Below are 16657 nucleotides of genomic sequence, written 5' to 3'. Positions count from 1 at the left end.
ATTACTCGATGCCGACACATCTTTTCTAGCTGCTTTACACGCTGAAGCTATGTTGCGTGTGGTGACCTCTGACTGTTTCATCTTAACACCGTTGGTGCCGACATGGATAACAATATCCCTATACTCTCTACACTTGCCAGTTTTAGCCTTAGCCAGCACCATCTTCAGATTAGCCTTAACGTCGGTAGCCCTGCCCCCTGGTAAACAGTGTATGATCGCTAGATGATTATTTTTAAGTCTAATACTGCGGGTAATGGAGTCACCATGCTTCGGCGTCTCAGACCCTGTAACGGGTGGAGGAGAGACCAGAGAAGGCTCGACCTCTGAATCCGACTTGGGAAAACCGGTTGAACGTTTCTGTTGGCTGAATGAGTGACACCGGTTGAACATTCCTACAGCATTTCCTTCCAGAAGCCATGAGAAAGTTGTCCGGCTGCGGGGACCGTGCGAGGGGATTTATACTACTGTATTTATTTATTGGTGGCACAGATGCTGTTTCATCCTTTCCTACACTTAAATGACCCTTGCCTAATGATTGCGTCTGAAGCTGGGCTTGCAGCACGGCTATCCTCACCATGCGATCGTTCCCCTGTACAGCGACTGCAATTAGAAGGCATCTACCAGCTTCGGCTGTCCAGATAAAGCGTCCGGGGTGAAAAAGTTGAATGAAAATAGTTGAGCGAGGGGGGGGGGGGGGGGGGGGGGGAATTCAAGTATAAAACAGTAATTAAAAAGTAAAAACCGTAAAGTTTGCAGGTAGCAAAGTAACGTTATCAACAAACCGCACAGCAGTACGTAAACAAGTCCACAAGTTGTGACCGGAAATTACATCAAAACTCCTAGCTGAACCAGTCTTAGTCCTGTCACCTGACTAGGTATCCCCCTTTCCCTTTATCAATTATGGTCTACTAACCAAAGGACATCCAGCCAACTTGACACAACTGTTGGAAGCATTGGAGTCAACATGGGTCAGCATTCCTGTGGAACGCTTTCGACACTTTGTAGAGTCCTTGCCCCGACAAACTGAGGCTGTTCTGAGGGCAAAAGAGGGTGCAACTCAATATTAGGAACGTCTTAATGTTTTGTACACTGTGTATGAGACACTTGGCCCCACCTTATGAAGACTAAGGTCAAAATATTGACTTCTATGTTTTTATACTGATAAATGTGCATTCCTAACTTTGAACTTCAAGCAAATAACATATATTACCTAAAGATGGTGATCAACACTTGTAATCGATCCGTTGCCTTTACCCCCAAGGCACTTGTCATCTGGAAGTAGGCCTGGATATTTCAAATAAATATGGCAAAATTCTACTTTTTAGGGAATACTGTGTATTTTCTAACTCAACCCATTGTGTTTCCTGGCCTGTCCTCAGGGTCCTGCATCAGATGGAGGAGGATGGCCTGCCTGTGGACGAGCTGTTCAGTCACTGTGTGTTCAGGCAGGACGAGAGGGACATGGTGCTCAGAGCCATCCACACCGTGCAACCAGACTTCCAGCCCACCATCAACACTATCCTGCAAACCTGCTCCTCACCACTAGTCAAAGACTTCTACACAGAGGTAGGACACAAGTTGAACCATGAGTAAAGTAAAGTAGACACCTCAAGCCATGAGTAGAATAGACACCTCAAGCCACGAGGAGAGTAGACACCTCAAGCCACGAGGAGAGTAGACACCTCAAGCCACGAGGAGAGTAGACACCTCAAGCCACGAGGAGAGTAGACACCTCAAGCCACGAGGAGAGTAGACGCCACGAGGAGAGTAGACGCCACGAGGAGAGTAGACACCTCAAGCCACGAGGAGAGTAGACACCTCAAGCCACGAGGAGAGTAGACACCTCAAGCCACGAGGAGAGTAGACACCTCAAGCCACGAGGAGAGTAGACGCCTCAAGCCACGAGGAGAGTAGAATAGAGTCAAATAGAATAATTATCACATCTATAGTAAGTAGACTGGACTAGAATGACAGAATAGAACACTACTTCCATTGTTGGAGACAGAAATGTCTCTTTGGCCCTCTGCCATGCTGTCTGACACACAACATGCTTCTCAGTCCATGCCTGGGGCCCTCTCTGAAAGCAGTGGTTGGACTAGGTCGTGTTTTTATGTCCTATAACAAGCTCTATGAAATCATGGTGCATTAGCTACATGTATTTTTGAACATAATGTACACTTCTTTTTAGACCTCATGTTGTTGTCCTACATACAGTTCATTGGTAGAGCAAAGGAAATCAACATTCGGGAACAGAGAAAGCTTGATGAATTTATTGATGATGACATCATCACAGAAAAACAACAACTGACAAAGTAGTGTTCTAGGAGTAGTGATGAAGTGGGTGTTAAATAGGTGCTTAGCTGACTGTAGAGTTGGAGCAGCAGTGTGAATGAGGAATATGCCAGCCAGGAGACCCTAGCACTAGCAGCATGACTATGAATGATATGATTGTCACTCCTCCTTTCAGACAGGTATCATGATATCCATTTTTAGACGTGGTGGCAAAACGCTGCTCTCTATCTGTGGGTGCTGCTGTGCTGTGCTTCCTCACATGATTCATTTCCAGCCTTTTTACAGTACACAGTTATGTTTTTAGCAGTGCTGGCCCACGTTCATTCTCTTTTATATTTTGTGACTGGAGAAAAAATCGATATAGTTACATATCGGGATATTATTTTTGACGATCTATCGTATTGTTTTGACAATATTGCAATATTATTTTTGCGCTTGTTGGCTGTACCTGCACCAAAACTCCAGTATTTTCCTTCATAGCTTGTTCTCCATTATCTTTTTAAATAGGCAGCCAATTTGCTTTCAGCACTTCTATTTCCATGCCTTATCAACACTTTTTATCTTGGCTCCCTCTTGTTTGGAACATTGATCACAGTATCGAATCACAATACATATAGAATCACAATACATATAGAATCACAATACATATAGAATCACAATACATATTGAATCGCAGTACATATCCTAAAGGCACCAGAGTATTGAGATGATATGGTATTGTGAGGTCCCTGGCAATTTCCAACCCTACTTAGATTATTTGTCAGGCTGACATATTGCAGGGTGCCATGCCAGTAAAGATATGCCTGGCTCTCTTCCTGTTAAGTCTCTGACGGTCTTGAGATTTGATGTTACAGTAATTCGCTAGGCCAATGTACATGGGCACCAACATAACTGTGGATTTTCTCTGCAACTTCACTATTACAGTTACACTTAGTTATTATCAGTAGTATTTCATTATTATTATTTAAGTTATTACCTCTAAATATTAGTCTAGTATACAAATTAAGAAATCTCTGATTGGAGAGGATTGTAAAAATGTTGTATTGACACAATTTAACACATAGGCTATCAGACTCAAAAGAAATGTGGAATTTCACTATTGCATTAGACTTTGTTGCTGATTTTTCCTTTTCTTTCCATTTTCAATTTTTTCCCCCGATGTGTCCATTTTGTTTAAATGTATGTTACAGTTTGTCTTAGGCCTGTATGGCCCTATGTAAAAAGAGGACTTCACAATTCTTTGTACACTTGATTACATGCATATACTTAATATAACCTTTTTGAAACAAGCCATTACACTTCGTTATTATCATGGCATTTCATTATTGTTATTCAGTTTATTACTTATAAATATGTATCTATTAAATAAGAAATGGCAGGTTGGAAAGGAGCTATCGCATTTTTCATATACGGAGTCAAAATAAAGATATATGCCTATCTTGCCCTTGTCTGTTGGCTTTAATGAAAAAAACAGATCCTATTTTGACGCACAACTCCATTCACATGAAGTCCGATGGTTTCTTTAAAATTTCCCAAAATATTTGCTTAACATCACAAACCCTGCTGCTGTGGTCATTCAATGGCAGTGGCCTTGGCATATGTTCCGTCAGAGAGGACGCCGTAATGAGAGAAATGATGTAGCCTAAGTGACTGAAAACAGGCCTTTTACAAGATTAAATCATGACAGGAGTGTTTGATTCTTATGAAAGAGTTGGAGTCCAGACAGGCTACTTCAGGAACATTTCTGAATGGACTTGCACTACCCCGGTCAAAAGTTTTAGAAAACCTCCTCATTCAAGGGTTTTTCTTTATTTTGACTATTTTCTACATTGTAGAATAATAGTGAAGACATCAAAACTATGAAATAACACATATGGAATCATGTAGTAACCAAAAAAGTGTTAAACAAATCAAAATATTTTTTATATTTGAAGGTCTTCAAATAGCCACCCTTTGCCTCGATGACAGCTTTGCACACTTGGCATTCTCTCAACCAGCGTCACCTGGAATTCTTTCCCAACAGTCTTGAAGGAGTTCCCACATATGCTGAGCACTTGTTGGCTGCTTTTCCTTCACTCTGTGGTTTGACTCATCCCAAACATCTCAATTTGATTGTGGAGGCCAGGTCATCTGATGCAGCCACTCCATCACTCTCCTTGGTAAAATAGCCCTTACACCGCCTGGAGGTGTGTCGGGTCATTGTCCTGTTGAAAAACAAATGATAGTCCCACTAGCCCAAACCAGATAGGATGGCGTATCGCTGCAGAATTCTGTGGTAGCCATGCTGGTTAACCTCTAACGAGCCTCAACCCCGGATCCGGGATCACCCCCCACCCCCCCCCACACTGATTAGCATCGCTAGCATAGCGTCACAATTAAATAGTAGCATCTAAATATCATTAAATCACAAGTCCAAGACACCAGATGAAAGATACAGATCTTGTGAATAAACCCATCATTTCTGTTTTTTAAAATGTTTTACAGGGAAGACACAATATGTAAATCTATTAGCTAACCACGTTAGCAAAATACACCATTTTTCTTTGTCCACCATTTTTTCTCTCCACCACTAGCTATCACCAATTCGGCCAAATAAAGATATTGATAGCCACTAACCAAGAAAAAACCTCATCAGATGACAGTCTGATAACATATTTATTGTATAGGATAGGTTTTGTTAGAAAAATGTGCATATTTCAGGTATAAATCATAGTTTACAATTGCACCCACCATCACAACTCGACTAGAATTACTACAGAGAGCAACGTGTTTTACCAATTTACTCATCATAAAACATTTCATAAAAATATACAGCTCACAGCAATGGAAAGACACAGATCTTGTGAATTCAGACAATATTTCAGATGTTCTAAGTGTTTTACAGCGAAAACACAATAAATCGTTATATTAGCATACCACATATGCAAACGTTACCCCAGCATGAATTCAAGCCAAAGAGAGCGATATCGTTATCATCGCCAAAATATATTAATTTTTTCACTAACCTTCTCAGAATTCTTCCGATGACACTCCTGTAACATCATATTACAACATACATATAGAGTTTGTTCGAAAATGTGCATATTTAGCCATAAAAAACCGTGGTTATACAATGAAAATAGTAGCAAAACAAGCCTGAAAATGTCGGTCGCCATCTTTCAGAGTGATCTAGTTTAATCAATAGCTAATCATATACTTGACTAAAAAATACAGGGTTGACAGGAATCGAAAGACAAATTAGTTCTTAATGCAATCGCTGAATTACATTTCTAAAATTATCCTTACTGTGCAATACAGGGTTCGCCAAGCGAAGCTATACCAAACAAAATGGCGGAATATGCGTTTAAAATTTTTCGACAGAACAACGATTTATCATATTAAATATTTCTTACTATGAGGTGATCTTCCATGAGAATCTTGGGCAATGTATCCTTTCTTGGGTCTAATCTTCTTTTGGTCGAAAGATGTCCTCTGTCCGTCGAAATGCCCACTAACGTTCGACCGGTACTGGAAACGTGCCCATCGCTTCAAAGTGCACCACAAAGAAAATGCCTCAAAATCGCACTAAACGGATATAAATTGCTATAAAACGGTTTAAATTAACTACCTTATGATGTTTTTAACACCTCTAACGAGTAAAAACATGACCGGCGATATATAAGTGGCTAAACCAAAGCCTGGAAAGACAGGAGGTCCAACGTCCATCGTGCGTAATGCGCAGGGAGCAAAGGGACGGTACATCCGGTCTTTGCCGTTTTATACAGGCACTGATTGCGCAATCGACTCCATTCAAATTGTCACCACTTACTGACATCTAGAGGAAGGCGTGGGCAGTGTTTGTATCCTCATAGGATTTACAGGGAGTTTAAAACTGATCTGGAACCAGAGGCCAAGATGTCTGAAATCTCACACACTGGGAGGAAAAGTGCTGTAGAATGAGTTCTGTTTCACTCAGAGACATAATTCAAACGGCTATAGAAACTAGAGAGTGTTTTCTATCCAATAATAACAATAATATGCATATTGTACGAGCAAGAATTGAGTACTAGGCAGTTTAATCTGGAGAGCAAATTATGCTAATGCGAAACAGCTCCCCCTATAGTTGCTAGAGGTTAAGTATGCCTTGAATTCTAAATAAATCACAGACCGTGTTACCATCAAAGCACCCCCACACCATAAGAGCTCCTCCTCCATGATTTACGGTGGGAAATACACATGCGGAGATCATCCGTTCACCCACACTGTGTCTCACAAAGACACGGCAGTTGGAACCAAAAATCTCCAATTTGCACTCCAGAACAAAGGACACATTTCCACCGGTCTAATGTCCATTGCTCGTGTTTCTTGGCCCAATCAAGTCTCTTCTTATTATTGGTGTCCTTTAGTAGTGGTTTCTTTGCAGAAATTCGACCATGAAGGCCTGATTCACGCAGTCTATGCTGAACAGTTGATGTTGAGATGTGTCTGTTACTTGAACTCTGTGAAGCATTTATTTGGGCTGCAATTTCTGAGGCTGGTAACTCGAATGAACTTATCCTTTGCAGCAGAGGTAACTCTGGGTCTTCCATTCCTGTGACGGTCCTCATGAGAGCCAGTTTCATCAAAGCGCTTGATAGTTTATGTGACTGCACTTGAGGAAACTTTCAAAGTTCTTGAAATGTTTCGTATTGACTGACCATGTCTTAAAGTAATGATGAACTGTCATTTCTCTTTGCTTATTTGAGCTGTTTTTGCCATAATATGGACTTGGTATTTTACCAAATAGGGCTATCTTCTGTATACCCCCTACCTTGTCACAACACAACTGATTGGCTGAATTGCACTAAGAAAGAAAGCAATTCCCCAAATTAACTTTTAACAAGGCACACCTCTTAATTGAGATGCATTCCAGGTGACTTCCTCATGAAGCTGGTTGAGAGAATGCCAAGAGTGTGCAAAGCTGTCATCAAGGCAAAGGGTGGCTATTTGAAGAATCTGAAATATTAAATATATTTTGATTTTAACACTTTTTTGGTTACTACATGATTCCATATGTGTTATTTCATAGTTTTGATGTCTTCGCTAATATTCTACAATGTAGAAAATAGTCAAAATGAAGAAAAAGTAGCTGTTCTAAAACTTTTGACCGGTAGTGTATAGGCCTGTAGATAGAATCAGCGAACTCACACACGCACACCCCCGTAAAAGGACCCGTCAATCAAAGCAACCAGCGTTTCAGACACAAGCACAAATTTATTCTTTCCTTAAAACTTATGAAAAAACCTAGGCCTACCTTAGGCTTTCCGAAAGTACGCTATAAGATAATGAATTGACAAGGGAAGTATGAAGGGGAGAGAGACAGCTATGTGATTCGTATGAAATTGACTGTCATTAAAATAGAAACAAATACATGTAAAATTTCCATTGCCTATTTATCAGCATTTCATTGGGCTATAAATTAAGACAATATTCTGTATCAAATTATACCATGCCAGGTGGGAAAGGTTTGGCGCGTTGTCCATTTGACACAACAGTAGGGCATTCTAGGCCTCAGAGCCAGAACAATCTTGTCTACTGCTGTTGAATCATTTTTGAAAAGTCACACATCCAACTTTTTTTTAATTTTTTTTTTTAAAGAAGACTGATTTTTAAAATGTTTTATTATGTATTTTCATGAAGGTCTTCATCCATAACCGTCAGTTACACAGGTATTCTATTACCGACACAGCCCTACTTCCTGTGTAGCTAACAGGGCTGGGTAGGGTGTACCAGGAGAGCATATGATCTATCATATCCAGAAAAGGTCAACAGAACACTGTGCAGCTGACTACATGTAAAACAGGTCAAACGACATACAGTTGAAGTCTACATACACTTAGGTTGGAGTCATTAAAACTTGTTTTTCAACCACTCCACACATTTCTTGTTAACATACTATAGTTTTGGTAAGTCGGTTAGGACATCTACTTTGTACATGACACAAGTAATTTTTCCAACAATTGTTTACAGACAGATTATTTCACTTATAATTCACTGTATCACAATTCAAGTGGGTCAGAAGTTTACATGCATTATGTTGACTGTGCCTTTAAACAGCTTGGAAAATTCCAGAAAATTGTCATGGCTTTATAAGCTTCTGGCTAATTGCCATAATTTGAGTCAATTGGAGGTGTACCTGTGGATGTATTTCAAGGCCTACCTTCAAACTCAGTGCCTCTTTGCTTGACATCATGGGAAAATCAAAAGAAATTATACAATTGTAGACCTCCACAAGTCTGGTTCATCCTTGGGAGCAATTTCCAAACGTTCATCTGTACAAACAATAGTACCCAAGTATAAACACCATGGGACCACTCAGCCGTCATACCGCTCAGGAAGGAGATGCGTTCTGCCTCCTAGAGATGAACGTACATTGGTGCGAAAAGTGCAAATCAATCCCAGAACAACAGCAAAGGACCTTGTGAAAATGCTGGAGGAAACGGGTACAAAAGTATCTATATCCACAGTATAACGAGTCCTATATCGACATAACCTGAAAGTCCGCTCAGCAAGGAAGAGGCCACTGCTCCAAAACGACCATAAAAAAGCCAGACTACGGTTTGCAACTGCACATGGGAACAAAGATTGTACTTTTTGTAGAAATGTCCTCTGTTCTGCTGAAACAAAAATAGAACTGTTTGGCCATAATGACCATTGTTATGTTTGGAGGAAAAAGGGGGAGGCTTGCAAGTCGAAGAACACCATCCCAACCGTGAAGCACGGGGGTGGCAGCATCATGTTGTGGGGGTGCTTTGCTGCAGGAGGGACTGTTGCACTTCACAAAATAGATGGCATCGTGATGAGGGAAAATTATGTGGATATATTGAAGCAACATCTCAAGACATCAGTCAGGAAGTTAAAGCTTGGTCGCAAATGGGTCTTCCAAATGGACAATGACCCCAAGCATACTTTCAAAGTTGTGGCAAAATGGCTTAAGGACAAACAAGTCAAGGTATTGGAGTGGCCATCACAAAGCCCTGACCTCAATCCTATAGAAAATTTGTGGGCAGAACTGAAAAAGCGTCTGTGAGCAAGGAGGCCTACAAACCTGACTCAGTTACAGCAGCTCTGTCAGGAGGAATGGGCCAAAATTCACCCAACTTATTGTGGGAACCTTGTGGAAGGCTACCTGAAACGTTTGACCCATGTTAAACAATTAAAAGGCAATGCTACCAAATACTATTTGTGTATGTAAACCTCTGACCCACTGGGAACGTGATGATAGAAATAAAAGCTGAAATAAATTATTCTCTATACTTTTATTCTGACATTTCACATTCTTAAAATAAAGTGGTGATCCTAACTGACCTAAGACAAGTTAATTTTTACTAGGATTAAAATGTCAGGAATTGTGAAAAACTGAGTTTAACTTCTCTAGGGTATGTGGGACGGTAGCGTCCCACCTCGTCAACAGCCAGTGAAACTGCAGGGCGCCAAATTCAAAACAGAAATCCCGTAATTTAAATTCCTCAAACATACAAGTATTTTACACTATTTTAAAGCTACACTTGTTGTAAATCCAACCAAAGTGTCCGATTTCAAAAAGGTTTTACGACGAAAGCACACCAAGCGATTATGTTAGGTATAAGCCAAGTCACAGAAAAAGACAGCCATTTTTCCAGCCAAAGAGAGCAGTAACAAAAAGCAGAAATAGAGATAAAATTAATCACTAACCTTTTGATGATCTTCATCAGATGACACTCATAGGACTTCATGTTACACAATACATGTATGTTTTGTTCGGTAAAGTTCATATTTATATCCAAAAATCTGAGTTTAGGCGGGACGCTACTGTCTCACTTGGCCAAAAGCCAGAGAAAATGCAGAGCGCCAAATTCAAATAAATTACTATAAAAATCAAACTTTCATTAAATCACACATGAAAGATACCAAATTAAAGCTACACTGTTTGTGAATCCAGCCAACATGTCAGAATTCAAATAGGCTTTTCGGCGAAAGCATACGATGCTATTATCTGAGGATAGCACCATTGTAAACAAAGAGAGAGAAGCATATTTCAACCCTGCAGGCGCGACACAAAACGCAGAAATAAAAATATAATTCATGCCTTACCTTTGACGAGCTTCTGTTGTTGGCACTCCAATATGTCCCATAAACATCACAAATGGTCCTTTTGTTCGATTAATTCCGTCGATATATATCCAAAATGTTCATTTATTTGGTGCGTTTGATCAAAAACACAGCTTCCAACTTGCGCAAACATGACGACAAAATATCTCAACGGTTACCTGTAAACTTTGCCCAAAAATTTCAAACTACTTTTGTAATACAACTTTAGGTATTTTTTTACTTTAATAATCAATCAAATTGAAGATGGGATGATCTGTGTTCAATACAGGATTAAAACCAACTGTAGCAAGCTTTCTGGTTACGCACTTCTATCTAAAAGGAAACGTAATGTGACTCTCGTTCAAGATGGCCGTACTTCTTCATTACACAAAGGAATAACCTCAACCAATTTCTCTAGACTGTTGACATCCAGTGGAAGCGGTGGTTTCCCAATGAAAAATCATTGAAAAGAGTGACCTAAAAAAAAAAAAATATGAATGGTTTGTCCTCTGGGTTTCTCCTGCTAAATAAGTTATGTTATACTCACAGACATGATTCAAACAGTTTTAGAAACGTCAGAGTGTTTTCTATCCAAATCTACTAATAATATGCATATCTTATCTTCTGGGGATGAGTAGCTGGCAGTTTAATTTGGGCATGCTTTTCATCCAAAATTCCAAATGCTGCCCCCTACCCTAGAGAAGTTAAATGTATTTGGCTAAGGTGTATGTAAACTTCCGACTTCAACTGTAGGCTGTACGTACCAAGTGGCATCCTATTCACTGTATAGTGCACTACTTTTGACCAGGGCCTTGGGGCTCTGGTCAAAGGTAGTGTACTAAATAGGGAATAGGCTATGGTGCCATTGCAAACACACCAGAGGTCTGCAACATTTACAATCTGCTTCTGCTTTCATAATTGAGTACTGGCTGAGAGAGAGAGAGTTGTTGTTTACTCAGTGCCAAGGTTTCATAACACTGTCTCATGAGAAGTCTCAATTACTGTCGGCATAAGCTCATTAAAATGTTATTTGCGTAATGTACTATTTGGAAAATGTATGAAGTTTTAGCAAATGCAGTTTGATCTACTATTTAGACATTGTCATTGAAGATTTTGTGTTTTTATTCTTATAAAGCACACAGCCTTCTTAGTGGTCATTCATTTTGATGCCCTCCTGGGCTGTGGCTTAGCTGACAGATAAGTCTTTGCCAGGGGCCCTTGAAAACAGATAGTGAGGAGGAGGAGGAGGAGGAGGAGGAAGACAGTGGGAGAGGCGTGGTAGTTGTCCCATTCCAGCCTATGCTGATAGCTGGGAATCGCATGACACTGCTCCCTCTCTGGACAATCTCACAGCCCCTGGGCAGCAACAAGCATCTGACTCACTACTTCTCACGCAAACAACAATACACATGAACAAATGCTTATTATTCAGCCCCCTCTCTTGGCCCAGCATGAACTGCCATAGACACGCTGAAACACAATGTCTGAGACCTACACAGAGATGTGTCTATGTACGTCAGTGTATATACTGTCATTTCTCAGCAGCAAAGCTTGCTCTTAAAAAAGATTAAGAGCCCATCTACTCCACAGAGAAGGTAGTATTTTGCCATGATGTAGTGCAGCAGAGCCAATGCCCAAGTGATTTATCTCCCGGGTAACCTTTAGCTTTGTTTTGGCTGCGGTCCAATAGCATGCAGTCTCTTCTCTTGAGGACAGATTTAGTGTTTGTCTCCTGGGTTAATAAAGCATCAACCCCTATGTAATGTGTTTACTGATCATACCCAGGTGTCCTTGCACAGGCCACTGACGTCCTCTTTCAATAATAAATGACAACATGTAAAAGCACACCGGACCTCTCAGTATGTAGGCCTACTCCGTACTCTTCCTGCTAGACCACTTAGCCAGCTATGTATTTATATAATGAGTGTATATGGGTTTTATAATTGGGTGGCTGCCATACCTTTGGTGCTGGTTAAGCTTAAAGCAGCAGCACATAACGATATAAGCATATTTATTTTTTAATTAGCCACAGGGAGGGTGATGGGATGGAAGTTAATTTGCATATCTACTGGCCGTTAAATTAAGGATTTGCGAGGTTTGGTTTGCATTAGTTTGTGCCCTCGTTTACTCCGTATTTGTCTCTGTCAGGTGACTGCAGGCACAGGGGGAATGATGGCATGGGCCTTAGTCCATTTAGTGCCATCACTCCAAGCACTATACACACCCACCCTGTTGGGCCAGTGAGCAAAAGGTTGCTGGTTCAAATCCCTGAGCCAACAAGGTGAAAAATCTGTTTGTGCTGTTGGGCAAGGCACTTAATCATAATTGCTCCAGGGTCGCCGTTGAATGGCAGACCCTGTCTGTGTCCCCGCTCTCCGAGGGCGTCTCAGGGAGAGTGGGATATGCAAAAACCACATTTCCAATCCACACACGTGTATTAACACCCAATTGTACATGTGTGAAATATGACAAATATAAGTACACACCACACACACACACAGAGAGAACTACATTGATGTTAAATGTGTTACCATCCAATTCTAGGTGTAAGCAATATCCACACTCCTATGTAAAGACGTATACTGTAGTTAGATTTTCACTTTGGCATTTAATTTCCGAGATCAATCGGTCAAGGTACCAGCTCACAGTAATACAATTTGATGGAGCACACAGGACATGACTACACGTTTTAACACCGAGCATAATGAGCCATTTGTTTTGCTTTATAGTCTTGTGGAGCTGAGCGTCTTGTGATTAAGGCTGGGTAAGGCTCTGTGTGGGTAAGGCTCAGCACCCTGACCTGACAAAACCCTACCCATCAACACAGTCCCTCATTATTCAGCACACACACACATACCCTCTCTTTGGCCAGGATTGCACACACACACTCTCACACACATACATACACATTCTAAAATGTATCAAAGCAATGTGTGTATTCTCCACAAGGAAACATTGATGTACCAGAACTATTAAGTCTAATAATATACTTTAGTTTTAATGTAGGCTCCCTTCTAGTGTGTCTCTCATTTGATGCAAGGTAATAGTCTCTCCCTGGAGATCCCAGTCTGTTTATGCCCCCACCCCCCCCTGATCCTCTGCTCTGTCTGTGTGTTTCAGAGAGCGGATGCTAAATACCCCAAGATGGCCTTCAGCCTGGAGGAGCTGCGGGAGAGGTTCAGCCGTCAGCTGAGCATGGAGCAGGCCAGCACCATCACCATTCACTCTGTGGAGGCCATGAAGCCCGTCACCTCACACATGGCCAAGATGGTAAACAAACTGGCAACCTACACGTATAATCTGGCCTAGCTGGAGTAACACTGAAATATACTACTATAGTAATACAGTATGGAATAGAAATGCACTATAGTAATACAATATGGAATAGTAACACACTGAAATATACTACTATAGTAATACAGTATGGAATAGTAATACACTATAGTAATACAGTATGGAATAGTAACACACTGAAATATACTACTATAGTAATACAGTATGGAATAGTAACACACTGAAATATACTACTATAGTAATACAGTATGGAATAGTAATACACTATAGTAATACAGTATGGAATAGAAATACAATATAGGAATACAGTATGGAATAGTAACACACTATAGTAATACAGTATGGAATAGAAATGCACTATAGTAATACAATATAGAAATACAATATAGTAATACAGTATGGAATAGTAACACACTATAGTAATACAATATGGAATAGAAATGCACTATAGTAATACAATATAGTAATACAGTATGGAATAGAAATACACTATAGCAATACAATATGGAATAGAAATGCACTATAGTAATACAATATAGTAATACAGTATGGAATAGAAATACACTATAGTAATACAATATAGAAATGCTATATAGTAATACAGTATGGAATAGAAATACACTATAGCAATACAATATGGAATAGAAATACACTATAGTAATACAATATAGAAATACAATATAGTAATACAGTATGGAATAGTAACACACTATAGTAATACAATATGGAATAGAAATGCACTATAGTAATACAATATAGAAATACAATATAGTAATACAGTATGGAATAGAAATACACTATAGTAATACAATATAGAAATACAATATAGTAATACAGTATGGAATAGAAATACACTATAGCAATACAATATGGAATAGAAATACACTATAGAAATACAGTATGGAATAGTAACACAATACTACTATAATACAGTATGGAATAGAAATACAATATAGGAATACAGTGTGGAATAGTAACACACTATAGTAATACAGTATGGAATAGAAATGCACTATAGTAATACAATATAGAAATACAATATAGTAATACAGTATGGAATAGAAATACACTATAGCAATACAATATGGAATAGAAATACACTATAGGAATACAGTATGGAATAGTAACACAATATTACTATAATACAGTATGGAATAGAAATACAATATAGGAATACAGTATGGAATAGTAACACACTATAGTAATACAGTATGGAATAGAAATGCACTATAGTAATACAATATAGAAATACAATATAGTAATACAGTATGGAATAGAAACACACTATAGCAATACAATATGGAATAGAAATACACTATAGGAATACAGTATGGAATAGAAATACACTATAGCAATACAATATGGAATAGAAATACACTATAGGAATACAGTATGGAATAGTAACACAATATTACTATAATACAGTATGGAATAGAAATACACTATAGGAATACAGTATGGAATAGAAATACACTATAGGAATACAGTATGGAATAGTAACACAATATTACTATAATACAGTATGGAATAGAAATACACTATAGGAATACAGTATGGAATAGAAATACACTATAGGAATACAGTATGGAATAGAAATACACTGAAATACACTATAATAATACGGTATGGAATAGTAACACACTGAAATACACTATAATAATACGGTATGGAATAGTAACACACTGAAATACACTATAATAATACGGTATGGATTAGTAACACACTGAAATACACTATAATAATACGGTATGGAATAGTAACACACTGAAATACACTAATAATACGGTATGGAATAGTAACACACTGAAATACACTATAATAATACGGTATGGAATAGTAACACACTGAAATACACTATAATAATACGGTATGGAATAGTAACACACTGAAATACACTATAATAATACGGTATGGAATAGTAACACACTGAAATACACTATAATAATACGGTATGGAATAGTAACACACTGAAATACACTATAATAACACGGTATGGAATAGTAACACACTGAAATACACTATAATAACACGGTATGGAATAGTAACACACTGAAATACACTAATAATACAGTATGGAATAGTAACACACTGAAATACACTAATAATACAGTATGGAATAGTAACACACTGAAATACACTAATAATACAGTATGGAATAGTAACACACTGAAATACACTAATAATACAGTATGGAATAGTAACACACTGAAAAACACTCTAGTAATACAGTATGGAATAGTAATACACTGAAATACACTATAATAACACGGTATGGAATAGTAATACACTGAAATACACTATAGTTTATTGCCTGCACCTAGCAAACAGTTTTTTAAATGATTTTGAAAGGCAAGCCAGGCATAATTAAACGGGCCTATTTATATAATGAATATGAATTTGGAGGGCAGACATTATTAAATATTAAAGTAATAAAGGAAAATATATATATTTTTAAAGTGTGTGGTGTGTGTTTAAGCAATACGGCACGAGGGGGTGTGGTATATGGCCAATATACCACGGCTAAGGGCTGTTCTTAGGCACGACGCAAACCGACCTCAAAAAGCACTAATCGCTCAGCACTACCAATGACAAAATCATATATTTTCATGATGTTTATGTATTTTTTTAATGTTCAGTCAGTGTCATCTGTGAGAAAAGTTTGTGTCCAGACTTCAGTCAAAACTTTGAACATTATGCATTGAGGCCACCAGACATCAGCTATATTATTCCTGCGATGTGTCCCTCTCCCCATATCTCAGTGGTCTGGGGCCAGGCATTGGCATTTACAGTTTAAACTCTCCCTGCATTTCCAGACAATGTTTCAGACTGGAAGCGGGAGGACGAGGGTCCCTGGTGGTCCTGCAACATTTACAGCAGGCAGAGCAGCATGATAATATATTGTAATGAGGCTCTCCTGAGGAGGGAGCTGAGTCACCTTTACAGGCCAGGCCAGCATATCTGCTCGGTGTCAGCTGGGCTCTCT

The 16657-nt window shown here is 39.0% G+C and overlaps 1 protein-coding gene across 1 annotated transcript in view; it reads left to right on the top strand.

The window, feature by feature from the left end:
• The window catches only part of LOC120054763 (DNA-directed RNA polymerase, mitochondrial-like), a 93931-nt gene that overhangs the window by 22818 nt on the left and 54456 nt on the right, over positions 1 to 16657 (top strand). Inside the window, exons 5-6 of the mRNA XM_039002347.1 lie at positions 1380 to 1566; positions 13501 to 13650. Of these exons, the coding sequence (XP_038858275.1) occupies positions 1380 to 1566; positions 13501 to 13650 (337 nt within the window). The remainder of the gene's footprint in view (positions 1 to 1379; positions 1567 to 13500; positions 13651 to 16657) is intronic.

The sequence above is a fragment of the Salvelinus namaycush genome, chromosome 10 (assembly GCF_016432855.1).
Source record: "Salvelinus namaycush isolate Seneca chromosome 10, SaNama_1.0, whole genome shotgun sequence".
Taxonomy (NCBI): Eukaryota; Metazoa; Chordata; class Actinopteri; order Salmoniformes; family Salmonidae; genus Salvelinus; species Salvelinus namaycush.
The sequence above is the reverse complement of the archived record's forward strand: the minus strand, read 5'-3'. Positions and strand labels throughout refer to the sequence as shown.